Raw genomic sequence first — 26,086 nt, 5'->3', positions numbered from 1 at the left:
ATCATGTGTTTTGAGATTGAGCCTATTCATATTTTTTGTCTTTAAGAAACAAAAACCTGTCTCTTGGGGTCACGCACTGTACAAAATGTAGATTCAGGGATTTATTTTTTTTTAGGGTTTGTATATTTGGTGACCACAGTATTTTGTCATGTGGTAGGATGATGTGTGATCATGTGTGTAGGAGACCACATGAGAGAAAAGAGTTGAAACTGAAATAAGAATCAATCAAAACATTTTTGTTAGGTCAAGAATGTGTTTATTGGCTATCATTTCCACACAGCTAATATTTCCTTTAAATATACAAATAATAAGAAAAATAACATTTTACATTTTGTATTTTGTGTTAGACTTGCTAACTCTAAAATGGAAAATAAATATAAAAAATATCAAAATATGCACACTAAGTGATCGCCAAAGTTGTGTCTGTTAAGCTTTTGAAGAAATACTATCTGGTGAGCTTTGCTAAAAAAGAGAAAGTTATTCCTAGTTGAATTCCTACACCAGAAGTTTAGTTCAAGGATCCTGAAGTTACAGTTATGCAAAAAGGAACCTTTCTGGATTGTTAAACCAACAATTAGGGAGAGCGACACACGCCATATACATGCAAATCTCCTTTTTATGGTGGACAGACTAACAAACTCATTGACCGTCCTCACTTAGTCTGTGGCATGCAAAAATGCAACAAAAGAGTGCATGTCCAAGGACTTCCCTGACTCTGGGAGTAAAGAAGTGCAGACCTATGGCTTTGATGCAGGAAAGCAAACTTAGTGGTTTGGAGCAAGTTTGAGGAGAAGGAGGAGAGGGGAAAGAAAAAGATGGAACAAGAATTTAAAGTTCACTTAAGAGCAAAGGAAAAAATGCCATGGGAGTCTACAAATACTGCTGCATAATTTTTTTTCCAACCAACTTCAAAAAGATGGTAAAACACATCGACAACATCAGACATCAGTATTCTGCTCTCAGAACCCTAAAGGAAAATATAGAAGAGGATAATATCATCTTACAAATTGAAAGCAGAAAGCTGTCTGTGTAAGTATGGAAATGAGATCCAAGCAGTCTATTTTGGTGATTCCCACCAACAGACCACTCTACATTGGCTTACAGGTGTGGCTCACACCAAAACTGGGGTGGTGTCTATTTGTTGTGTTAGCTCAACATTGCACCATGACCCATCAGCTATCTGTGCTTATCCCAACACAATGCTCCCCTACCTCAAAGAACTTAACCCAACAGTAACCGCACAGCATGTAGTCGTTGATGGGCCAACCACACAAAAGAGGTCCAAGAAAAATTTGTTTTTCTTGAGCAGGACCCCCTTTCAGATGGGATGTCAGAGATCACACACAACTTTCTGGAGGCAGGAAATGGAAAAGGCCTGACTGAAGGATTAGGCACAGCAGACAAACAGCAGGCTCACTAGTATCAAACAGCACTGATTTTCCAAATGCAAAGGCGCATCATGAGCAACTCTCAAAAACATCTACTGTGAAGCTGATGTATGTCTCTTAGAAGGAGATTGAGGAAATAGACAGTTTCCTCTCTGATGACTTGCAGACAATCTAAAGCGCAATCAGGTTTCATCTCTAAAGTGTGTAATTGTTATACATTATGCTGCTCTAGATTGTCTCTGTACGACCAGGAGACCTTTCAAAGTGAATCCTAAGGTGCTTTTGCTCAGAGCTCCACCTCTTCGAATGTTTTGTTCTCCAAACAGTAGACATGGAAGGACCAGGTGACACTGAGACTCCTTGGAAAACTGCATCCTCAAGCACACCTACCACCATAGATCAGTCCAGTGCAGAACTTCATGAAAATGGAAAATGGTGTGTCTTCACACATGATGAGGATCCCTACCTTGGCATCATACAGAGTGTGACTCTGACAGCTGTGCTTTGGTGAGAACCATGAGTATGTTAATGGAAAATATAGTAAACTAGTTTATTTTGTTCAATGTTGTGATCAGATGGCAAGGTTCCAAATCTTTATCCTGACAGAAGTAAAGGCACACAAAATAATTTAGATTGACTGGAAATGTGATGTATTTAGCCAGTGCTACCAACCAAAGCAAAAAGGATCTCATCTATTGATTTACGGGATGATGATGGGTGAAAAATCATACTCCAATGTCCAGGCAGACATGTGCCAACTGCCTACAGTTTGTAGAGTTTTTGCCAGCTGCTGCTACAGCTGCAGCTGCTGCCAGCTGCTTCTCCAGCTGCAATTCTGTAAATCTTGTAGCACCACCTACAGGTGAAATTGTATCAAGTGTCTAGTCGTGTAGCAGTGGTATTCCCCTTCTACTTTGTTGAATTTAGTTGCCATGGAATATTACATTTCAGAAATATTTAGTGCCAGAGGGTGGCGCTATTGGTGCCATGCTTCAATATGTCATGCTTATTCTCATGGAAAACTTGTGTACAAAGTTTAATATAGACAACAGAATTGTAGAAATATCATCTCATATATTGTGGCATCGATTGCGAGTAGAATTGTTTAAAATCTTACACTCTTGTGCACAAAATTCCCAAATATGGTTGCAATTTTGGGGGGTTGTGTCACCTTTTGTGAAGAAGGGCATGCCCAGAACTATTGATGTTGGAACTGAGCTGGAGTGTGTGGTTATTAAAATGGGGCCAGAGACGGAGAACTCAGCCATTAGAAATGTCTGTAATGCAGAGAATTAGAGCTCAGTAGACTTAAGGAAAGAGAAGAAATAAATAGAGGGAACATTATGTGGTGTGGTGACTTCGGGGTGCATAATACAATATGGGGGAGTGATAAAACTGATTACAATGGCCAGGTAATGGAGGAGTTGTTGGATGAGAAACTTTATTCAGTGATAATGGCAGAAACACAAGGATTGACGTGAATACTGGCAAGTAATCAGTGCTAGATCTGACATCAGTAACCGATACCGTAGCACCATTGAGCAACTGGCATGTATATCAGGAAGGGACCATTGGCAGTCACCATTATCTAATATACAGTTAAATAGATGCAGACCACAGAGACCACAGGTGGAAATTGGATTTTTGGACAAGCTTACTGGGGAAATTTCACAGGTGAATGTGATACACATCAGATTAGTAACAATATGAATACAGACATTTTTAACCGTAAAATAATGCAGGGTAAAATGTCAAATGCATTAAGTTTTATTCCTCAAGCCACAGGCAGGACAAAGAAGAAGTAGAAGTTAGTACCATGCTGATGTGATAAGAGAATAGAAACAAAGCATCCAATCTGGTCAAAAGATCCCATAATTTTCAGCATTTGGTTCAGTACAAAACAAGGTTAAGCAATTTTTGGGAGAACAATAAGACAAAGCAAAAGAGGACACATTGGTGGAGGTTCTAGGACAGCTCTCAGATAGGGGAAGTCTGGGGAATGATAAAGAAAATGGGAGGCGATAAGAGCAAATTAAACTACCCTGTTCTGAGTAGTGGAAATTAAGTTGAGAGTTAAAGAGGGCAACAGGAAAAAACAGAATATGTTATACTATGATTAAAGCTGGAAGATAGCAATTATAATTCCCTTAGAGAGCCTGGGAAACATCCTAGTACGTCAATAAACTACAGACCCATTGTTCTAAAGTCTCGTATCCGTAAACTGTAAGAGGCTTGTGCACTTGGTGGAATTTGGTGGCTGCATACCAAAGTAGATTTAGTAGAGGCAGGAGCACAGTGGACCTACATTGAGGTTTGAAGATGAGGTCAGAAAAGCCCAAGTTAATAAGACTGTCTGTAGTGTTTTCTAGATGTGGAAAAGGCATATGATATGTTACGGAGAGACGGATTGTTAATTAAGCTTCATCGAATGGGAATTGGAGGAAACATCTTCAATTGGATTATAGATTTTCTAAGTGGAAGGACTATCCAGGTCAGAATAGGGTCAGTGCACTCAGAAAAACATGTTGTAGAAAATGATACGCACCCTGGGAGTGTTAGACGTTCTTTGTTATTCTCAGTTATGATAAACGATATACTTGAAAGTACACCTTTAGGCATGGGATGAGCTCTGTTTGCAGATGATGGGGCTTTGTGGAAGACGTTACGCTTAATACTTTAAGTCTTTCCACATTATTTCCTTTTTTCACATAAAAAACAACATTTTGGCAGTAGGACACAAGTTTATAACACATCTGCTGAATACCTTGCATAGCACTACTATGTAACTATTTTTCAGGTGTTCTAACTTACTGTGCCTGTTTTTCCACTGTCAAATGAACATTTATGAACATAAATATTTATTAATAATTCACTAAAATTCACTTAACTAAATTGGAAGACCTGTATGTTTCGTTGAACATATTTATTACATGACTAAACATTGTTTTGAACATAGTAAAAGTTGTATTTTGATATGGAGTCACTGTAGATTTTATGGGAAACTTCATAACTGAAATGCATAATACACACAATTTACAGCAACAAAATGCATTTTGATGTATAATGTTTACTTTCAATTGTACAATGAAACGTTTTTTAACATTACAATAATCTAAAACGACTAACTAATACTTTAAATGCGCAGAAAATTAAGTTTTGTTGAATGTACATATTCTGTATTTATGCACTGTGTGATATTTTGTAACTTGGGGAAACCATAATCTTACAGGAAATCACTGAATGTAGACAGGAAACTTTCATAAATTAACTACTAAATAGTCTAAATTTACAGTGATTTACCTTAATTGTAGCTATTTCTGATAAACTGCTAGTTATTTCACTGTCCAATGATCTTTTAAAAATATAATAGCTCTCTAAAATGGCTGATTAATAGGTTTCTATAAATGTAGAAAATATTTGACTTTGATTTTGTATACTGTTGTTTTTTTATGCAACCATTTTTAGTTATTGCACATGAAAAAACAATATTTTAATAGAAGATTACTGTAGATAGATAATTGTTTTTCATGTATTTTGACAGATGTTGGTTTTCTAGCAGTTTAATAATATACTGTCATTTAATTCATTTTGACTGTAAAACTTACTCTGTATTTGTACAGTTTATTACATGTAATTTTGTGTTATAGCCAACTACTGTAATTTGACAGTATCCATCTGGAAACTTTGCTGCCAGACTTTTTATGTTCTTTTAAACAGATTTTTTGTTATTTGTTATTTTTACAGTGTGAAGAGAGTAGAATGTTTTTTGGGAGTACATTTTGACTCCAGACTTATATGGAGAGAACAGAGAAAAGTATGAAAGCCATTCATGTCATGAGGTGTTTTGATGGGCTAGAATGGGGAGCTGATATTGCATCATTGAAATATATATATATTGTGTTAATCCAGGCAAGAATAGATGGTTGTGTGATGTATGGCTCGGCAGCCAAGACTGTGCTGGATTGGATGTTATTCAAGTTTGTGCTCTGAGAATTTACAGTGAAAACAGCATTAGTGAGGCAGGGGAAATGCCACTGTGACTCTGTAGAAAACATTCCATGGCTAACAATTATGTAAACTTATCAAAAGTGTATATTCATGTATATTGAACAACTCCAGGACTGGAGAGGACATTACTGGTTACATTATGTATTTAAAAAGTCACTTATTGTAAGCATTTCATTGTGAAGTTCTAGTTAACTGGAATAACACACACAACCTATTCATATTTTTTGTTAAATTTGTGAAACAGACTGCTGAGTGACACTTTCTAAAGCAATCCGAGGAATGTTTTAAATTTGATTTTCTCTGCATCAGGTTATAGGCTATTGAATTATTCAATAATATGTAAACTGAGTTTTTTTTATACTGAGTTATTAACAGACTGAAATTACGTTAGGCCTGCTTATTCTAACAGAAACATTCAGAGTATTAGATTGAAAAACAAGGACAATCCTCCTTGGTGATGAGTTATATACTTATCACCAAGGAGTCATGCACCTTAGAAAATAAGTAGGTATGAAAGATGTGATAATAAGTTATTCCAACTTTTGTTTATTTATTTGTTTAAAATCAGCGTAACCTCTCTGTCTAAAAATTCACGCTTGCTGATTTGACACCGTCTGCTGTGTTTATGGTCTGGATTACAGGATAGGGTGCTGATGGTCTTTCCAGCTGTGAATCTAATAAACACTTTGGCTACCATTTTCTCTGCCAAGGATTCTGTGTTTGCTCTCAGGGCAGATAGAAATGATGAAAGCGGTGGCTAAGTGAGGTGGGAGAGTCAGCCACAGTGCTTGTAAAGCTCACTTTTTGTCAGTTTTATATGCCATAAAAAACAAGGCTTTTGCATAACAGCTGGAAATAAAAAACTGCAACAAAAATACTCCTCTGCTCCATGTGAGCTACAAAAGGATGTTGTTAGAATACAGACACAATGTTTTGGGGCGCTATAAACAGAGTTGACATGGAATGTGCAATGCCATAACTAGCACTGATTTCAGGGCTGGCATTGTTAGTGTCATGATCTCCGTGTATAATCTCAGATGTCAAATATTTCACTGCCCTCGCAGCTGGTTTTGACGGAGGGAGGCGCCATACAGCTGTTGTCCAGTCAAACTCCAGTGGATGGTCCTATTTATATATTTATCATTCACACTGATGGGAAAGCTGTTATGCAAAGAGGATTACCACATGGGAGTGCCAAACAGAGGAGCTCATTATATATCTAGAAACTGTGAATCTGTGTTATCTAGAAAAACATTGTGTCTCTGTGATCACCATGGCAACGCACAACCAGCACTGAGGAGGAGAGAAGGGGTGTAGTTAGAAACAGGGTGGTGTGTGGAGAGAGCAAGATTCTGAGGTAGGAAGAGTCTGACGGGTGGAAGTGGGATTCAGAGAGAACTGTTTTTGCAAAGAGAAGAAGGAGGAGAAGCAGAAGAAGAAGAAGGAGAAGGAGAAGAAGAGGAGAGGAGAGGACCAGACACAAAGCAGTGTTTTTTTGTTGTTGCTTTTTTGTCTTTTGCTGCTGAATATGTGTTTCAGCTTGGTGATGCTGCTCCTCTGTCTCTCTCAAACAGAGATGGCAAGAGTTTGGACTCAACAGCAAAGAGGTGAGTTGTGTGCACTTTCACTCCATCATCTTTGCTCAGTGCCTCCTGTCTGGTCACACAGGTGCAAAAACCTACAAATGAAGCAATTCTGACTTGCAGCGTATTCACTTTGTTGTATTCGTACTTTTAACAAATCTTCTGAAGCCTGTGCAATTAAACTTTGCATGCAAATGTTGTTTTGCTGTCACAGTCGTGTACTCAATTTTCCCAAACTTGGTTAATGGTTTTACTAATTTATTTACATGTCAATCTGTTTCTATTTTAACTTGCTGTAAACCACAGTGGTTTAGTAGGAATCTTTATAGAGCAGCAGATGGGCATGCCATGCCCTTTTCTTTTTATGCACAAAAGTGAATGACCTACTTTACAATAAAGTGTACAATAAAAATACCCGATTCCACAAGCATGCGACTGAGTCCAAACAACAACCCGCAAACAGGCTGTCTCAGTTTTAAAATTAGATTTGGACTTTGTTTTTCTTCTTGCCTCCCTGCTAGAGTCTGGCACAAACTTTTTGGAGGCTGTAGAGGTGAAGACACGGATTTAGCAGTTGTTATATGTCTCTTGATGTAAATGCAAGTTGAAGTTCGTCATAAATCTTTCCCAATAGTTCACATCCGCTGATTCACCAGAATCCAGAAATGTAAACCATCTAGTACTCCCACTGAGTTCAGGAGAAATCTGTTGTATATGTGCTTGCAACATAATGGGGTCAGGCAGTATTGACATCGTTTTTTCTTCTTTCCTTTTCCTAATTTTGCCCTTTTTAAAATATGACTCTGTCCCTAAGAGAGCCATGTACACCATCTGAACCAGACTGTAAAAACAGACTGCTGAGCTGAAAATGAATTGTGTACCCGACAATGACCTCAGTGTTTGGCCTCTTGTCTCTTGTCTTACTGAGAAGTTTGCTTAACAAATAACATGAAGCTGATCCAGACATTTTGGAGCAAAGCACATGCTGGAAGAATGAGAGAGAAAGTGAAATGGATTGTTTTGTAAGATTGAAACATAGATAGGATGTTATTGTCTATGGATCCCAGATTGACTCTTATTTTATATAAAAGTCATGTGCAATTTGACTTGTGATAGCAAAGCACATGTTTTAGGAAAGTTAATGTGGCAGGAATGAAAACACTTCTCTGCCAACAGCTGAGAAGCATATCCTTTTATGTTGTATGTTATAATTTGGAACAGCGTTTTGTGGGAATTGGTTTTGGCCTGAACTATCTCCTTCATTAATTTCTCTTATCAGAGAATGAAAAGCAGCCTCTTCCATGCAGAGATTAAGTTTCAATGTAACAGAAGAAACCTGAGGCAATCAGTGCACCCATGTTTTATTAACAAGACCTGGCCAAAATTGGAATGTCACATGCTGTAATGGTTTTATGAAATATAACTTTGTTACACCCTCTAAATTCTTATCATTTGTATTTGTCATTTTAAGATTCCCAGGGGTGTTTTAGAACATGATTACCATGATAACTGCAGTCAGCAGCTCATTTAATGGCCAAAATATATGAGGAGAAGCAACACCTCATCAGCTTTCACAATATTCAATAATTTAATAGGGATGAGAGTTCACTGAAACACGCCACATCTCTTCTTCAAGATATAAGTGGTTTTCTATAGTTTGGCCTTATTATCTGCAATGAAAGCTACTAAAAAACAGGAATCACACATCTGTAATTCAACCACACTCCATTAAGTCAATGATAGATATTTATGTGGGTGATGTTGAGGAATCCATGCCAACTCCTTCAGCCTCTGCTCAGGAAGGGTGTGTCCTCTCAGTCCACTGACCGCTCACAGCAGAAGGCAGCTAAATGTCGTGGTTTGGTCATTCCTAAAAGAGTTGGCAGAGGTTAGTTTTCTGACCAAAACATCTGCATTTTCATTGACTGAATTTGAAAGAATGCTTCCTGTTTTATCTTACAAGGTGTTAATCCTTAGTCTCCATGCTCCGTTAAAACTTTTACACCCTGAAACAAACTCGTCATATGGTGAATTTAGCCCAAACCTCATTTGTTTTCTTGACAGAGGGTGGTTTTACCCAGTGATGTTTTTCTCACTTTGACTCACCAACACCGCTCATAGGTTAGCACAGTGAGATTCTTAGGTATTATCTTCGAAACCGAGGCACCACCCTGTTGTTTTTCTAAAAGAGATGCAGATGTAAAAAACAAATCATACTGACAGAAACCTTTTTGAAACACTTGTGTCGATATGAAGATGAAAAATGATGAAGATGAAGAGCAAGTTGACTCATTCACTTAGAAACTGTTTTGCAATCCTTTCCCACTGGATTTTTTTCTTTGTTTTTTGTTTTGGTGGGGGGTATTAAATCATCTGCATAGGAATAAATGAAAAAAAATAGGATTCTTGTTATTGTCAATGTGATTTACATAGGCCATATACAACATTGTGCAACTGTTACCTTACATGACATCACACCGAAAGTTTTCAAGATTTTAAAGATATATTATTGTTGATATAAAAATGCATGCAGTATATTATGTCATATATGAAGATACATTTGATCAATTATTTAATCATTTATGTGACATGGTGATTTATAGTGTTATTACTGACTTTTATAAAAACCATACTGTATTTCAAGGGCATCCAAAATATTTCAAATGTCAGGTTTTAAGAAAAGATGATCAATTCTTTCACAACTTTTATTGTACTATTTAATATAAATTCCAAGAAATGTTGTAAGATACCCCGCAGTAAGACCTGCAATCACTCGTGCTGTCCAGTCAATAATTCCTATGAGAATGGTGTGTTAGAGATTTTGAATTTTTGGGGAGCTGGGAGTTTTTTTGTTAGTTTAGCAGATAGACAATGTAGCCCTAACTTATTGTTTTGGTTATCTGCCACCACTTCATACTAAGCATTTGCACCCCTCCCAGCTTTTATAAACCAAAATCTGCTGCACTGCAGACCTCAAAAACTGCGCACACACCATTTCTTTTCTTACCTCATAGATGCCATAACAGGGCGGATCCAGAGCGAGGCAATCACACATCTAGGTTTAATATGTGAGCTGCCACGAACACATTGACGCACCATTTAATTGAATCAAAGGGTGGAGATAAACACTTATGAACAAGCTCAATAAACTCCCAATGAGGTCAAAGGCATTTGGATTGTCACTTCAGAGACTATTTAAATGACGCATTGTAGTCTTCTGTTGAAAACATCATTATTATGACTGAGTAGATGCAGAGTGATATTTAGAGCAGGCCTCACCAGCCGATGTCCCACACAGTCTGAACTCTTGGGGGTTTGGCACAGGACATGAGGGACAAACCGGCCGATGTTTCCCTCCCACACTCGGGATAGAAATGCAGGCATTAATGTCAACTAACATTTCACTGGCATAAAAGAGGCTGCGCTGGATTCTGGCATCCACAAAAATATGCTTAAAGCGTTTTGAAATGTTGCAAAAATTCGATATGTCAGAATTAATATTATGAAATGTGTTTCCTTGTTGATTTTCCAGTTTTTTGTTAAGGCAAATGCTCTGAGCTGACTTGAGGCTCCTTGTTCCAATCAGTCCAATATGACCTTTTCTGGTACTGGGAATTCCCCATATTCTGTTTCCCAGTTGAGTCATGGCATTTCTCAAGGGTCAATCTTGGGGCTGTTACATTTCTCCATTTATATGTTGCCCTTGGGTCAGGTCATTAATAAGTATAATGCTTAGTACTATTGTTATGCTGATGACACCCAGTTATATGTCCCCTTACAATCCACTAATCATGGCAGCCTAACCCAACTCACAGCCTGACTTTCAGATATCAATTGCTGGACAAAATTTCCCCAAACTTAACGATGACAAAAAGGAAATTACCTTGTTTGCCACACCCAATTCTTTCAGTTAGATAGCCTGCAAGCTTGGAGCCCTAAGATTACAGGCCATCTGCAAGACATTTGGGTGTTTTATTTGATTCAGGCCTTTGTTTGGATGAACAAGTTAAAAAAAGGTTGTTTTGATCATGTTTCTTTCAATTTAAGTTAATTTAAAAATTTTGATCCTTCTCATCCTTTGAGGACTTACACAAGGTTGTCCTTGGCTTTATATTTTTTCACTTTCAGATTTCTGTAATGCTGTCCACACAGGTATTACTCAGGCGCTCCTCTATTGCCTTCAATTGGTTCAAAATGGTTAAAGAAAATTAGATTATATAAATCCAATTTCATCAGCTTCCCATTCATTTTCATATTGATCCCAAAATGATACTGTTGACCTTCAAGGTTTTACATGATCTTTAAAAATATAGATTATTGTTGTTCTATTGTAATTTATCTTTTTGTGAAGCCTTTTGTAAAATTATTAAGAAAAGGGCTGTATACATAATATTTCTGTTTAACAATTAACATTTGCAAAACTCTAATAAAGGATTCATTTCTAGTTTCTGGTTAATGTTCTCATTAACATGAGCAAGTAAAACTGGCAGTAGGAGTGGGAGGTGCTTCCTTTTAAACTTGAAATGGTTTAATTCAAAGCATTTATTTTCATTGTCTCATTCAGGTCTGTCAGATGGAGCACCTGGGAAATAGGCATGGTGCTTTTTATGCCCATTTTTAGACCAATATGTTTACCTTGTGCTATAATGTGGGTTTGGTGGGAGTAGGAGGGAGTAGGAGTTAACATTTTACCAGGAGCTACTAGACTATATACACCCTTCCCCTATTGTAGCTGTAATTATTTCAAACTTATAAAGTTCTGCAAACCTCAGGATCTGGCTTTATTAAAACAATTTTACTAAATGTTTCATGATGTCAAACATACACACCCTGGTATAAAACTCTGTCAGGGCTGAATCTCAACCATTTCACAAGCAAATTGTTTCAAAATTAAAAATGACCATCAATGTGCTGCATGGGAGTTAGGATGTCATTATACTTTATTTGACTCAGGTGTGCAAGAAGAGATTCGCAGCAAACACAAATGGGTACATCTCAAGTCTCAATTGCATCTAGGTGTTCTTTCTTCTAATGAATATGGCAGCTGATCAGTCTCTCTGTTACCTGCACTGTGTCCTGCCGAGAGGCACATTGACCATTTCAACTGGCAGAATGTGTTCATTTTATTTATTAATTCTTTTTTGTCTGATTTTATTGATATTCTGATCATACATTAATTATTTAACATCCCAGAATATGATTAGGATGCCTTTTAAACATGGCAAAAGTATTTATGGAGGCTAAATGTTTCAGGGAAATTTGAATAACTCCAAACTTTGAACATGAAACCTAATGCTCAGGATTGTTCAGCCCCACATGTGACTACATGGAAATGATAAACGTAAAATATGAGTTTAAAATCATTATTTTTTGATACAGACTCTGACTTTGAATTTTATCAATAATATAAGTTAATGGGGGGAAAAGTGTCCCTATCAAATCATGATGAGCTGGGATTACCAATAATATATGCTTAAATAAATCAGATGACAAAAGCTTCAACTCTGTCCTCACGGAGATTATTTTTGAGGGCTTCACTTCACACACACACAAAAAAAATGCCATGCCATGTGCGATGTTTAATTCCTAGGATGGCGAAGTCACGACTCACCATACCTTACCTCTGATTGGCTTATCGAATGTTATACTACCTTTAACCAATCAAATCAAAGAAGGCAACAACGCACTTAGCCAACCAGAGACAGAGTAGGGCGGGTCATACCGTCGCCATCCTAGGAATTAGAAAAAAAGTCTAACCTTTGCCTGCATGACTGAACCGACTTTGTAGTTATGCTAAACTTAAAAATTAGAGGTAAAAACGTGTTTCCACTTGCCTTGCTAACTTAGAACACTGATATTTAATTAGGCTAGTGTCATTTTCTTTCAGCTAAGGGGGCGGGCCGCTTTTCTAGCTACGTTAGCATGAGTTAAAGAGCAATCAAACACACTTACACATAAAGACAGAAGATTAACAACCTTAAAACTTTAAATCAAAATGGGTAAAAATGTGTTTGAGCTTAGGCTTCCTAACTGGACCACTGACAGATCCGATAGAGTCACCTATGCTCAGTTTAATCTGCTCAGTTGAGAATAGCCCCGACATGAAGACACCGGAGCAGCAGAGATGCTCTCTTGATGGCAGCCGAGCTGTCCAAGGTGTTCACGGTGTTTCTGACGGGACACTGAACCTGACGGAGTGATTCCCTGGACTTTTTTTTCTCCAGTAGCTCGGAAACGTTTCCCCAACGACGCTTCAACCTCCTGTAGTTCACTGAAAGCCAGAGAGAGAGAAAACAGCAAACTTTAAGTACAGGAGGACAACCTGACCTAGGGTTAGATCAAACACCCCGCTGAAGAAATGACCGTTTGCGAGGGTTTATATATGGTGCGTGACGTCATCTGCCCCATACCGTAATCTTCCGAAAAGAAGCCGCAACGATCACCGTAATGTCCTAAATAGACAACCGACAAAATCCTACACATATATCTTAAAAATACAGTCACCTATATGCTTATATATTTTTTTTCTTATGTGGGTGACTATGTATATAATTTTATTTTTTCTTGTTTTTCTTTCTTTCTTCTTATTTTGTTATTGGCCTTGTTCAGGGTGGGTGGGCGGGGTGACTTGTCTTGTTGTTGGTTGTTCATTGTTCTGTAACCTGAAAAATATTACAAATAAAGTGCTTAAAAAATAAAAATACAGTTGAAGTTTACTGTCTTATTACTGAGTTCGTACTGAGTGGTGGTGGCGTACTGGGATGAATTATATTGACTGGTCTTCCTAATATTTTGCCCCACTTATGTATGTTAATGGAGTGGACAAAATATTAGGAACACCATTCAATATAATGCATTATAGTACATCACCATCACCCACTATGACCTCAATAATAATAAACACAAAGTAGAATTATCATCTTACTGACAATTTCAACAAAAACTGAAATTGTATAAGCTTTATAAAAGTGGAATTTATAGCAGAGCTGTTTTATTGAGTTGAATTAGATTGCACAGGTGTACCTAATAAAGAGGTCAGTGAGTGTATATTTGTAATAGATTGTTGTCAAAGTCACACACAAAAAAACATAGTTTTAGCGACATAGAAATCATACATTTTGTATACATTTTTGTCACCCAATTGTGAAAATATAGGATGTATGATTGGAAAACACTGAATCTTTACTTTTAACAAACAAACTTTAAGAAAACATTTTAAAGCTGTGCTCTAAAAGCAAATTTGTTTTTCTGAAACACAGAAGGGTAGATTTATTTCGTGGGAGCCAAAATATTTCAGAAATTTACCAAAATTGCTGTAATTTGTCAATTACATAGTCTTTAATCATTATATTTTACAATACACACTGAGTTTGTGAAGAAAAGACCAAGGAATGTAAAAACATAACTTGCATCGAATTTTGCTTTACATATTTATGTATATATTCATGGCATGTTTGCCTAAAACAACAAGGAAAACATTTAATAATATTAATTATTCAGGAATCAATTTTATTTAAACTGACTTAGAGTGGTTCCATGGATGAAACTTTTTTGAGACCATCCCACAAAAAAGTCCTCACAAGGTTTCTAGGCAAACATTGTCAGTGTTTTGTGCATCAGCAGCAGCAATTACTTTTGGGAACAAGCTCTGTGCGGCTTTAAATCTACAGCTGTGTCCATGACTGAGGTTGTGCAAGCACCAAGATTCCTGCAGGTTCACATCCAAGTCTTAGTATAAATGTACCAGCAGTCATCCATTATCCACACTCCATAGAAAATCATAGTGGGGTGCTAAAATAAACTCCCTGCATCGACTAGAAACCCTCAGTGTGGCTTTGAATCCGAGAATCTGTTATGCTTTGAATATGTGGCTTGAATAAAAGACAAGTCATCAATTAAAACACCCAAATACAAAACCTACCTACCCCAGTTTGCTTACAAATACATGGTTTACATTGTTAGGATGTGACAGTCCCTTTGGATACTAGTAAATATGTATTTGTTTTGTTGTTGTCTTCATTCAACAATGGTTTAAACTGACATGGCTCAGATGGACAATTTCAAAAGCAAATTCTAATTCCTCATTTGGCTGAGTGACTAAGCCTTGAGCCACAACTGTAAACATCATTCTCAAGAGTATGAATAAAACTGGCATCTGAAATGTTTGCCTACATTGTGTGGCACTGCAGGATTTTTTTTTTATTGAAATGGGAAAGTAGGAATAAATGGATTTAGAATTAGTAATGCATGAATCTAAGTAGTTATGCATCAAACCCCATAATGGCTGCTTTGTATTTTTAAATGATGACCAGCACAACGTACTAAACCCATATGCATTATTTTGAACAGACAATTGGTACAGTGTGATCTCACAGCAGCATGAAAGGTCAACTATAGATGACAGTCATGCTCACAGAACCCGGAGGTCATCTTCAGGCCATGCCAGGATAAGCCGAGCAGTCCTGGGTGGAGAGCTAACCATTGACACCCTGCCAGATAACAAGACACGCGTAGTGGTGAGTGCTGCACCGCAGTGTTTCATATGACTGTAATGGTTTGTGGCAGTTATTATGTTTTGGGCTTTTAACATGTTTGATTTGTTTTAGTTGGAGTTAAACACTGCCCTCTTTTGGGAAGTGAAATGTACTCTTTTCCACTCTCTTGGAGAAGCATATGATAACATATGATTTAACTGTGTTCACAGTGAATTCTTGATGCCTGTATATGACACGCTCTGTGAATACAGTCACATCATTACATGCACTGATCTTCTGTGTTTTTCTGTCTGGAAGGAGGATTCCCGCAAGTATTACACATGGCGTAGCTTTGGCCCTGAAGACCACCGCACACAGGAACTATGGGTAGACATGAGTGACATCCGACATGGCCAAGTCAGAGTCCATGGCATTCTGTCAAATTCATACAAACAGGCTGTGGTGAGTCTCATACACACACAAGCAAATGCATTCACCTTCTCGCTATCATTACAAGTTATCCATAAAAAATAAAATGTATAGTGTTTTTTTCTACCAGGACATGAATAAGTAGTTTGAATAGTGATGATCAGAGACTATAGCTCAATGGTAGAATATTTGACTGCAGTTCAAGAGAGCTCTAGTTCAACTCTGGTTGTCCCCTAGAAAAACTTTTTCATGTTACATATGCTACATTTCAGAATATAATGAATTGTAAACAACCTCTCAATAAATAGTAGCCTCACATGACAGAGAAGACTCTAGGGAATAAAGTAATCTGAAACAGGAAAGTCTATGGAGTTATTTGCTTTGTAGTATTCTTGTTCACTTCCTCTCAGTGCAAATCAACATACCAGTTGCACAAATGCATTTTGCAAAACTCAGCTTTCTTGTCTGTGTGAAGATATTAGCAGTGATTAAAAGGACCTAGAGTTGCAATTGTGCAACTAGTATGTTGATAGCGCAGTGGTAGAGCTTTTGACTTCAGATCATGAGGTCCCCTGTTCAACTCTGCTCAACCTCCTGCTTCTAAACATGCGTAGTTTGCAGTGTACTAACAGTGCTACATTTAAAGGCTTCTTGTGGGAAGTAGATTAAGAAAGTACAAAAAAACACAATTTGCAAGTTTGAGTTGGTTTAAGCCCATCTTTCCTTTCGTCCTTGGTCAAACACCAAAATGCTAAATTGTAATACAAGTACACAACCTGTGTCTGACCCTTTACCTCTCAGAGTAGGAATGCCCACATTTTAAATGTATATTTTTATGTTACGTTTGTGATAAACATTTTATGCAGCCTATTAATAAGAATCAATTATTAGCTGAGAATAGGGGGTATAGCTCAGTGGTAGAGCATTTGACTGCAGATCAAGAGGTCCCCAGTTCAACTCTGGGTGCCCCCTATAGTGTTATAGTGTTCCACCATAATGTGAATTTCTCCAGATACACCAGTATGCCAACATGCTGTTTTGGAAAATGTATCATTCATTTATATGACATCAGATCAAGATGTGTCCAGTTAGAATCTGGGTGTCCCTTTTGAGCAAGCATATACCACCAATACCTTACCCTATAGCACCAATACCCTACTATTGTAGATGTATTTCATGCATGTCCTTGATGAGATACAGTGCTTAAGTGCCACACTGCACTGCAGGATTTATAAGTACACAGACAGATATAGATGATTTATGCGTCAAAGGGAAGAAGCCTGAAATTGTATCCTTCACATTTTATGTGAGATTAAGCCTGAGTGGAATTCAATCTGAAACATGCAGTCACACTGCCAGGGCAGCTAAGGGACGGGGAAATATTGGTACATGCCAAGAGTCACAGGCCTGCCAGAGGCTGTCAGCACCTGGCCAGTCTGGACCTCTATTTTCCAACACCTGGCACCTGTATAATACATTTGGCTCACTTTAATCCATACAGAATTGGTGGTTTAGACACAGGGAAGAAAAAGTCCTGTACAATGAAAAAGCTACTGAGGCACAACACTGATAGGTAAAACTCAAGATCTTCCAAGTGGAAATTTGGAGTGCCTCAGCATTACAACAACATCCAATCCAGGTTACACTGTTGGAGAAACAGCAGAGCTTTGTTGAATTTTTCAGTGCTTACATCAGGTTATAAGTGGATGAAGCTAAGAAGAAAAATGTGCATGAGATAGGTGTCCGTAGTATATTATGATACTCAAGCTGGACTCATGGGTAATCATCTTTATCAATGGTTACAGCACGGTCATTTGCATTACTGATCTTGATAGTGATAACATATTTATATTAAATGACTCGCTGTGGTGTTGTGGATTTCAGTTATTTAGCAGATTATCTGTTTTGGAAAGTTCAAACCCACTCATCACAGCCAAGTTGTGTCTATGCTTTAACTTGATCATTGCAAAAGAGTTACATCAGACTGTGTGTGGGGGAAAAAATGTTTATCAAACACGGGGTGCCTGTTAAAGTAGAAGCAGAATCTGCTAGTGACCACAAATGCATATCTCTGTACAAACAATACTGATCGGCCAATCACAATAGTTGTCCAGGGGGTATAGCTCAGTGGTAGAGCATTTGACTGCAGATCAAGAGGTCCTCGGTTCAAATCCGAGTGCCCCCTACTTTGTGTATACAAAGTTTAACATCCATTTAGTGGAATAGATTGTGTTACGTTAGTGGATTTATAGGTCTAGCGCTCAGCCTGACAACAATGAGTGACTGACAGCTTAAAGTCTGTAAATATGGGTGATAAAGATAAAGTTAGTTAGTAAGTGTGCAAGTACTCACAGCAATGCCTCCTCCTCCTCCTTTAGTAGCTGATTAGGATGCTTAGCACTGCAGTACAGCAACTGAAAATGCAACCTTAAAACAGGAGGCTGCAATCTGGTGTATTTTGGCTTTTATACTTCCATACAGCATCAGTGAAATTGTATTTTATTTTTTGTTAAAGTCTTTAACTTTAAGAGCACAAACTATAAAAAGACATATGTAAGGGAAATTATTCATAGAAATATCAGGCAAAAAAACCTTGGACATTTCTTGACAAACCCTTTGAAGTATATTTAAAAAATGTTGTGTATTAAAACATCTCTTTCTTCTATTTTCTCTCTTTGCAGAGGGTTGCCCTATCATTTGACTTTCCCTTTTATGGACATTACTTGAGGCAGATTACCATAGCAACAGGAGGTACATTTCATTTTGATTTTCTAACAGATGTTCAAGTGACCTTTCCTGCATATGTTTGGAGCGGAGAAGTGTTTCTGCAATGTAACAAGTCTTGCATATTTGTCCATCTGGCCATTTTCAGGGTTTATCTTCACGGGAGACGTTACTCACCGTATGCTGACCGCAACACAGTACATCGCCCCTCTAATGGCTAATTTTGACCCAAGCTACTCCAAAGAATCCACGGTGCAATACCTTGATAATGGTAAAGTACCACCTGATATTTTTTTTTACATGTTACTGATTTTTACATTGTCTGGTGTTTTATTTGATTCCTGTATGGCATCAACTGTCTTCAGGTGAGGTGTTTGTGGTCCAGTGGGAGCAAGTCAGACTCTTAGGTAAAGAGTCAGAAGGAGCCTTTACCTTTCAGACAGCGCTTTACAAAACAGGGGTCATCACGTTCAGCTACCGAGATGTAAGACACACCTCTTGTCTCTGCTCTTTGAAGCACTCTCAACTCTGTTCACATAGTTTTCATTGTCATGCATTATCCAGAACACAATCTTTTTGTCTGTTTACCAGATACCGTTGTCATTAGACGTGATCAGTTCAGCTCAGCATCCGGTGAAGGTGGGTTTGTCTGACGCCTTCATGGTCACCTCACCCTCTTCTCAATCACAAGGTTAGCAACAATGTTAATGCCTGTTCTCTTATATGGAGTACGGCCATCCGAAGACATAATCTGTCTCCAGTAAGTCTCATAAAAACCTTCAGGTATTTAACCCTGTGATATCTCTTAATCCAGATGCCCAACAGCGGACGATTTACGAATACCACAGGGCAGAGATAAACACCACAAAGATAACCAACTACTCTGCTGTTGAGTTCACTCCACTGCCTAGTAAGTGATCTATTTCCATGTTAAATAAGTGGAAATATATTTAAAAGATGTGTTTTCGCATAAACTGACACTCAAACTCCAAAATACTTAAGTATTTTAATGCTTGACTCTCTCTCACTCTCCTCAGCCTGCCTGCAACATGACAGCTGTGAGCTCTGCCTCTCATCAAACCAAACTTCTGGCTGTAGTTGGTGCAATGTACTCCAAAGGTTAGTTCAATGCCTTGCGGGCCTCAATGTTAATATAGTGGAGATTAAACCCATATTTATACACTTGTGTGCTTTAGGTGTTCAGATGGCATGGACAGACACAGACAGGAATGGCTGGACTATGCCTGTTCAGAAGAGGTACTGCTGGATGTCAAGAATAAATACCTGTTGCTTTGTTATTAAAGATGTGGAATAATCTTGAGTGTATCCATTTATTAAATGGACAGAGCAAAGATGCAACCTGTGATGATTACTCCATGGGTGACAGCGCCATCGACCCCTCTATCACACCAGAGATAGAGGATGTGACCTCTTTGACTACACAAAATGGCTGTGAAACTGATGGTAAGGCTTTGCCATTTTCTGTGTCGGAGCAATGTACAGTCAATAAAAGACACGCTAGAAACTCTGCAGTGTATCATCATAATATAGATGTTGCTGTTTTTTTCTAAAGCATGAATGCTGTGCTTTTTCTCAACCTTCAGATTACACCAAACATCATATATTCAACACTGGCAGTGGTGAGTTAATACTTGTATGAGTCATTATGGTAAAGCTTTATGAAGACATTTTTAACCATGTGTTTTCCATACAGATGTGAAGACAGATTCTACAACCAAGACTGAAGGGTTAGCTAACACGGGTGTGATAGCCGGTGTAGCAGCTGCTCTGGTGTTACTCTTAGCTCTGATAGTAGTAGCCCTTTACATCAACTACCATCCCACTGCTGCATCGCCACTTTACCTCATCCAGGTGAGCACAGAATATGTCCTACGTCGACCCCAACTGTTGATGTTTGTCTACATCAAACATATTTTTACATTTTGCTTGATTGTATTTCAGCGACGCAAGCACTACTGGCCCTCTTTTAAGTTTCAGAAGCAACAGTCTGGTTACACAGAAGTAGAGGGAGAAGGCCACGAGAAGGACAGCATTGTTGAAGCTGGGCCATGTTGAAACAGGAACGGAAACGTGGATAAGCAAGATATTTGCATTGGACTGAATTCTCTAAACATTCATTTACATTTCCCAAAGCAGTTTAACTTCAACATTCAGTTTTGTTTTTCAAGCAGTTCATCATTCCATAATGGGACAGTGTTGCAGTAGTTTTGGTATATTATAGCTGAATGTTATATAATGTTAAATGATTTCATTTGAAATTACTATCTCTGTTAAAATAACCATGATTGCATTCTACTTTTTATTTGTATTTTTTAACTATCACATCTGACTGCAATAAACTGTGAATTGCATGCCAGTAGCTGGACAACTTAAGAAAAAGACATCAACTATGCTGTTTTACATCAAACAAATAAAGGGTATGCTTCAGTTTCAATTCCTGCTGTCTTTGATTGTGAAATTGTTTGTTTTAAGTTACATCCTTGGTTTTGCAACACTGCAGCATAGTATGCTGTTTCCGATCTGCACTCCTGCTTGAAAGCCTTATGTTTTTGATGTTTTATGTCAGGAGAGACATACTTTACATGACAGTAGTGCATAAACTCACAAGATGTTGCAGCCACATCAGAGGAACTCTATGTATATATGCAAGCACTACAACTCTTTCGTCAGCAGGTGTCGCCCTAACCAAATGTATCACACGGTCATGCAAGTAGGACATGCAGTGAACGTGGCAGATGTGTAAAAATGTGATTTGAGATCACTCGTTTGGCAAAGCCCCTCAAAAAACCCCACAAAATTAGACATGATCGCATGAGGTTGACATGCAATCACAGGTGGCGCAAGGACAGACTTATTGGACGTGCAGGATTCATAAACTGAGATTGTGTCGCTTGATGCTTGAACTTTTATGCACACAAATACTGCAGCATGGGATAAAATAATATACACAATGCACAAATGTTCTAGTTCCTCTTCTTGAAAATAATAGTCTGAAGAAAAGGACGGAACCTCCTGCTACTGCCTCTTCCCTTTCAGCTCGGGAGCGCGCACTCGGAGGGAGGAAGAGAGAGAGAGAGAGGAAGAGAGAGAGATAGAGATAGAGAGAGGGGGCGGGGGCGCGCTTTCCGTGTCTGGTTAGTGGACTGACAGCCAGCTGTGCGGCTACAACGACAACAACAACCTCCTGGATTTTTTTGTTTTGTCGCTACTGAACAACTAGATTAGGATCGGTCTGCTACCGAGCATAACCGCACACTATTATAGCCAGTTTTTATTTTTTAAAGTTGACTCCTCCTCGACCAGGCACACACACACACACACACACACACACACAGCTATAATAACCAGTATCATCGGCGGGTTTCTGTGCTGACTAGCCTTGAAGAGCATTCCTCCAACATGAATCCGTTGTGTAGCAGATGTAATCTAGTCGTTTACCCCACGGAAAAAGTGAATTGTCTGGACAAGGTAAGACCGTGAGAAAATACTCTCGCTTATTATACTCCTCCTAATTATCTTTTTAAAAGCATTCCTCGTTTTGTTGCACCCCGACTGCACTTCTTTTTGCTTTCTTAAAATCACACCTTACACCGTTTTTTGTGAATGAATTGAGCACAGACCAACAGGACAGGTATTTGGCTATAGCTAAGGCGAAGCTAGCAGCTAGCGTAATGTCTGCAAAGGCGATGGCACAGCTAAACGCGCTGGAAACTACATTAACCTGAGTCGTGTAGATGCATGGATTATCTCACTAGAAAGCAGGGTTTTTATTATTTAAAAATACATCTGTATAATGGTTTTAGGCTATGATATTGATCAACCCTAAATGAGCGCTTGTTGGTGCTTCCGACAGCCAAGCCTGGTTTGGGCCTGGCTGACACCACTGCTTTGAAGAAAAATGATTAATAACGTTGAACTCTTATTCTGAGATAAATGGGTTCATCTTTACAATTACATATAAATGATACAATAAGTCATGGTTGCTCATTTATTTAAAAAAAGCAGTAATAGTGCAGCTTTTCGTGTTCACTATCCAAGGCAGCGTGGACTGACTGTCTTTTTGGGCATGTCTGTGCCCAATTCAAAGGCTAATCCAAGTCAGGGATGGTTGATTTTCAATCAGAAGCAGTTGCCTAATCTCAGCCAAAGTGTTAATCTCATCAATTGTACCCATTGTGACTGTGCCGAGATCACAGACTCACATGGGAGTAGCAAGTATGAATTAAAAGTGATATATAACACATCTTAACTTTTTAGATGATGGGAGGTGGTCATGTGTTGATTTCTGCTTTTATTGAACGCTCAGTCAGTCAGCTAGACTGTAACTTCCCAATATGTGACCTTACATGATACAGCCTAAGTTAACACACTCAACTTCAGAGGTGGGTGGGGTCTGCTTAGTTAGCATGAGAATATGTTTGTATATTGTTACCAAAGCAGGAGCTTGGGGCAAGTAGATAATTTGTCTAATGCACATCTGAATGGCTATTGAAAATCAATCCCTGTCGAGACATGCTTATCTGTAGGGGGTTGACAGACGAGAAAGGTGGAGAAGAGTCCACAAAGCAAATTATCTGAAGTAGCATCAGTACTTGATTGGATGCATTATTGCCCTGCTGCATGGATGGTGTTCTTGAATGCACCGTGACTAATGTTTTCCCCGAAGTACTCCAGACAGGAATTGATTTCAGTCAAGATCCTCATCTTCAAGCTGCAGTCCCTACAATAAAAAAAATGAATGAATAAATAAAACTCATGTTAGCATGTTAGGCGATTGATATTGATGGGAACCAAAATTGCCACAAGTACAGCCCGAATGTGCTGTGGAATCTGGCCCGAAGCAGAGTGCATTCCAGCAAACAGACACTCCCATAAAAACGTGCTCTGTCAGAGGCCTGCTGCGCTGTCTGCCTGCTCTGAACCGAGCACAGGAGAGAGGAGCCTGCCGTCTGTCTTTGCTGCCATTCCGCATCAGCGCTCGCCCCTTCAGACATGCCAAAACAACCTCCCCTTTTCCTTCTCAGTGGCACACACACACACACAAAGTCCTCCTCATTTGGTTAAAGCAGCAGAGGCCACATTTTGCTTGGGGAGGGGGGTTGGGTGGGTTTTTCTAATTCTCTGTGCTGCTCGGCTAGCCCAGGTGGAGGCAAAGGAGTCTAGGGCTCAGCCACCACTGCGTTGGTCCTCTCAACCACCGATGAATACCTTCTACCTGACAGTCTTCTGCGTCTATAATAGCCTTTCTGTGGAGAGGCTGAGCCACAGAGGCTTGTTTGTCTGTCAGCTGCATTCCAGTATAGCAGGGCTGGGCCCAGCAGAGGGAGCGGGCAGCCGAGCACATGTAAAGACAGGAAGTCAGTTTTGGTTGGTGAGGCTTTTTTTTCTTTTTTTTGGGGTGACGTTTTGCCTACTTCTTTTCAGCACCTAGAATGCTCTCTGATAGCATTGTGCTTTGTCAAGAGCTGCATATTTATTTATTAGCTTAGTATGCGGCTTACGTTAAAGACAGCTGCTGAACTGGAGCCAATAAAAACTTGTAACAAGGATGTGATACAGCATTTGAATGCACTCCTACTTAATGGGTCTTACCAGTAAAACAGGTCAGCACTCACATAACAAACAGATGTTTGTTAGAGTGAAATGATTTGTTTAGTTTTGCGTGTCAGTTTTAGATTAATGCCCATGTTCAGCATGGGGAAGTCAGTGTGCATTTCAAGTTAAATTTAGTGATATGTGCTCACCTCTCTGTACTTTACTATCTCTACGTGCTGTCTGCAGCTTGTTTCTACCTGCAGGAGAAGGGGGTACAATCCTCCTACATCACTTTATGAGACTTATTAATTTTTAACTGTGACATATGTGCCATTAAACTCAAGATTAGGCGGTATAACCAGCTCACTGGGTAGTAAATCAGTGACTATTTCAGTGAACATAGTATTTCAAATGTCTATAAATAAGGTGAGAGGCTGATAGCTCATCTGTTAGTGAGTAAAGTTGAAGCACAAACATTTCAGCTGGCTCTTCAATATGTGTTTTGGCTCGTGGATGCTTTAGCAGTGTCAAAACATTTTGATTAGTGTTATATATATCCATATATATATATATATATATATACGCGTCTTTTTTCAGGAAACAGAAACCGTTTGCTTGTGTCAGACATAGTTTTTATGCAACAAAGGATCTCCCAACATGGCGCCAAGTTTCATAGTTAAGTCACAGCCCGACTCAAAACAAAACTGTTGGTGAAGAAGAAGAAGGAGGAAAAAAAGAAAAAGCGTTGGATAAAAGCCAGTTTGGAGGTTATTTTCTTTTATATCAGCAAGGGAAAACTTTCACCGTGCAGACAGATAGGAAATAGCACTGCATTTGAAGTGATGTTCATGTCTTTACTTTGAAAGCCTTGAAGTTATATACTCACAGAATATATAATCAATTGCAGGGAGGCATTTGACCACATATTCACAAAGTTTGTACACATGTTGAAGGATTGGTTGTGGAGATCTAGTCAGGAAGGTAGAAAAGGCATTAAAGGTGCAATGATGAGACGATTAATCGATTAATTGATCACCAGAAGAAGAATCAACTATTCATTTTTAAGGAAAAATGACAAATGTTAGCTGGTTTCAACCTATTAATGTGAGGATATGAAGCTTTTTTGTGACATACATGATAGTAAACTCATTATGTTTGAACTCAAGCAATAATATAACAGCATTTGTCTCAGTTTTCTGACATTTTATAGATAATATGATTAATTGATAATGAAAATAATAGCCCTAAAAGCGATTGTATTGTGTACTGGGATTGTAAACTACTCTCCTTTTTTTTTTTTTTTAAACTGCATGAAATCAATAATGTTGCACTAACACTACATGCAGCAACGGTATATTTACATCACTAATGCATTGGATTTAGGATGAAATGCAAATACATGCATGCATAAAGAAAGGACAAAATAACCTTTTTTGCAGACCTGTTTAAGAAAAATCTCTTTATAGATGTCTTCAAAACCTCTTCTCTAGATTTTCGGGATATAAAGCACAAAAAGCAGCTGCACTTCTTGGTTCACATGATCTCAAATGTTCAGACACAGATGGAATTAACCAAAGTGTGTGTGTAGTAATCTGATTTCATAGACAATTTGCCTCACACACTGATGTTTCTGACACATATATTTTTTTTCTGTACTTGCTAGCTTACACAGTTGCAGCTGAGTTGTGTCCATTTAAAAAAAAATAAAAAAATTAATCATTCACAACAAATTGGTTTCTGTAAGTGCAGGATTTTCGTTGTTCAGATGTGAACCTTGTTTGTACTACTTCTTCTCAATCCCAGGAAATTGCCAGGGAGGAAGAAGGGGGTTAAAGGTCAGAAGAATACAGTGCTCAAGTTGTTTAACACTACTGTACAGTGCAGTCGTTACTGTATGAAAGAGCTTAGCCTGATTCATGCCACC

The 26,086-nt window shown here is 38.4% G+C and overlaps 2 protein-coding genes and 2 non-coding genes across 5 annotated transcripts in view; all 4 read left to right on the top strand.

Annotated features, from left to right (window-relative positions):
* The first annotated feature begins 6,879 nt into the window (after positions 1–6,879).
* On the top strand, positions 6,880–20,936 carry LOC128379471 (plexin domain-containing protein 1-like). Its single transcript, XM_053339098.1, has 14 exons — positions 6,880–7,003; positions 15,329–15,495; positions 15,772–15,915; positions 18,564–18,633; positions 18,755–18,877; positions 18,972–19,090; positions 19,198–19,297; positions 19,421–19,516; positions 19,644–19,725; positions 19,803–19,863; positions 19,953–20,070; positions 20,211–20,246; positions 20,321–20,478; positions 20,569–20,936. Exons 1-14 carry the CDS (start codon positions 6,925–6,927, stop codon positions 20,680–20,682), a joined length of 1,467 nt encoding a protein of 488 aa, XP_053195073.1. The 5' UTR covers positions 6,880–6,924; the 3' UTR covers positions 20,683–20,936.
* Positions 16,783–16,854, top strand: trnac-gca (transfer RNA cysteine (anticodon GCA)). The gene has a single exon. It is a non-coding gene; the product is annotated as a tRNA-Cys (tRNA).
* trnac-gca (transfer RNA cysteine (anticodon GCA)) lies at positions 17,996–18,067 on the top strand. Its single transcript has one exon. It is a non-coding gene; the product is annotated as a tRNA-Cys (tRNA).
* Positions 20,937–21,720: 784 nt separating the features above from the next.
* lasp1 (LIM and SH3 protein 1) overlaps positions 21,721–26,086 on the top strand; it is a 35,997-nt gene continuing 31,631 nt past the window's right edge. Inside the window, exon 1 of one of the 2 annotated variants that reach the window (XM_053339094.1) lies at positions 21,721–22,095. In XM_053339094.1, the coding sequence (XP_053195069.1) occupies positions 22,027–22,095 (69 nt within the window). In that variant the 5' untranslated portion in view covers positions 21,721–22,026. The remainder of the gene's footprint in view (positions 22,096–26,086) is intronic. The other variant, XM_053339095.1, reaches the window with a different exon arrangement.

The sequence above is a fragment of the Scomber japonicus genome, chromosome 18 (genome assembly GCF_027409825.1).
Source record: "Scomber japonicus isolate fScoJap1 chromosome 18, fScoJap1.pri, whole genome shotgun sequence".
Classification (NCBI taxonomy): Eukaryota; Metazoa; Chordata; class Actinopteri; order Scombriformes; family Scombridae; genus Scomber; species Scomber japonicus.
Note: the sequence above shows the minus strand (reverse complement) of the source record. Positions and strands in the feature narration are given on the sequence as shown.

Bases quoted from the DNA above. Each gene is read 5' to 3' on its own strand.
- LOC128379471 (XM_053339098.1), top strand. From the start codon at position 6,925: ATGTGTTTCAGCTTGGTGATGCTGCTCCTCTGTCTCTCTCAAACAGAG. The intron at 15,496-15,771 runs GTGAGTGCTGCA...TCTGTCTGGAAG, and splicing joins ATAACAAGACACGCGTAGTG to GAGGATTCCCGCAAGTATTA. The intron at 20,479-20,568 runs GTGAGCACAGAA...ATTGTATTTCAG, and splicing joins CGCCACTTTACCTCATCCAG to CGACGCAAGCACTACTGGCC.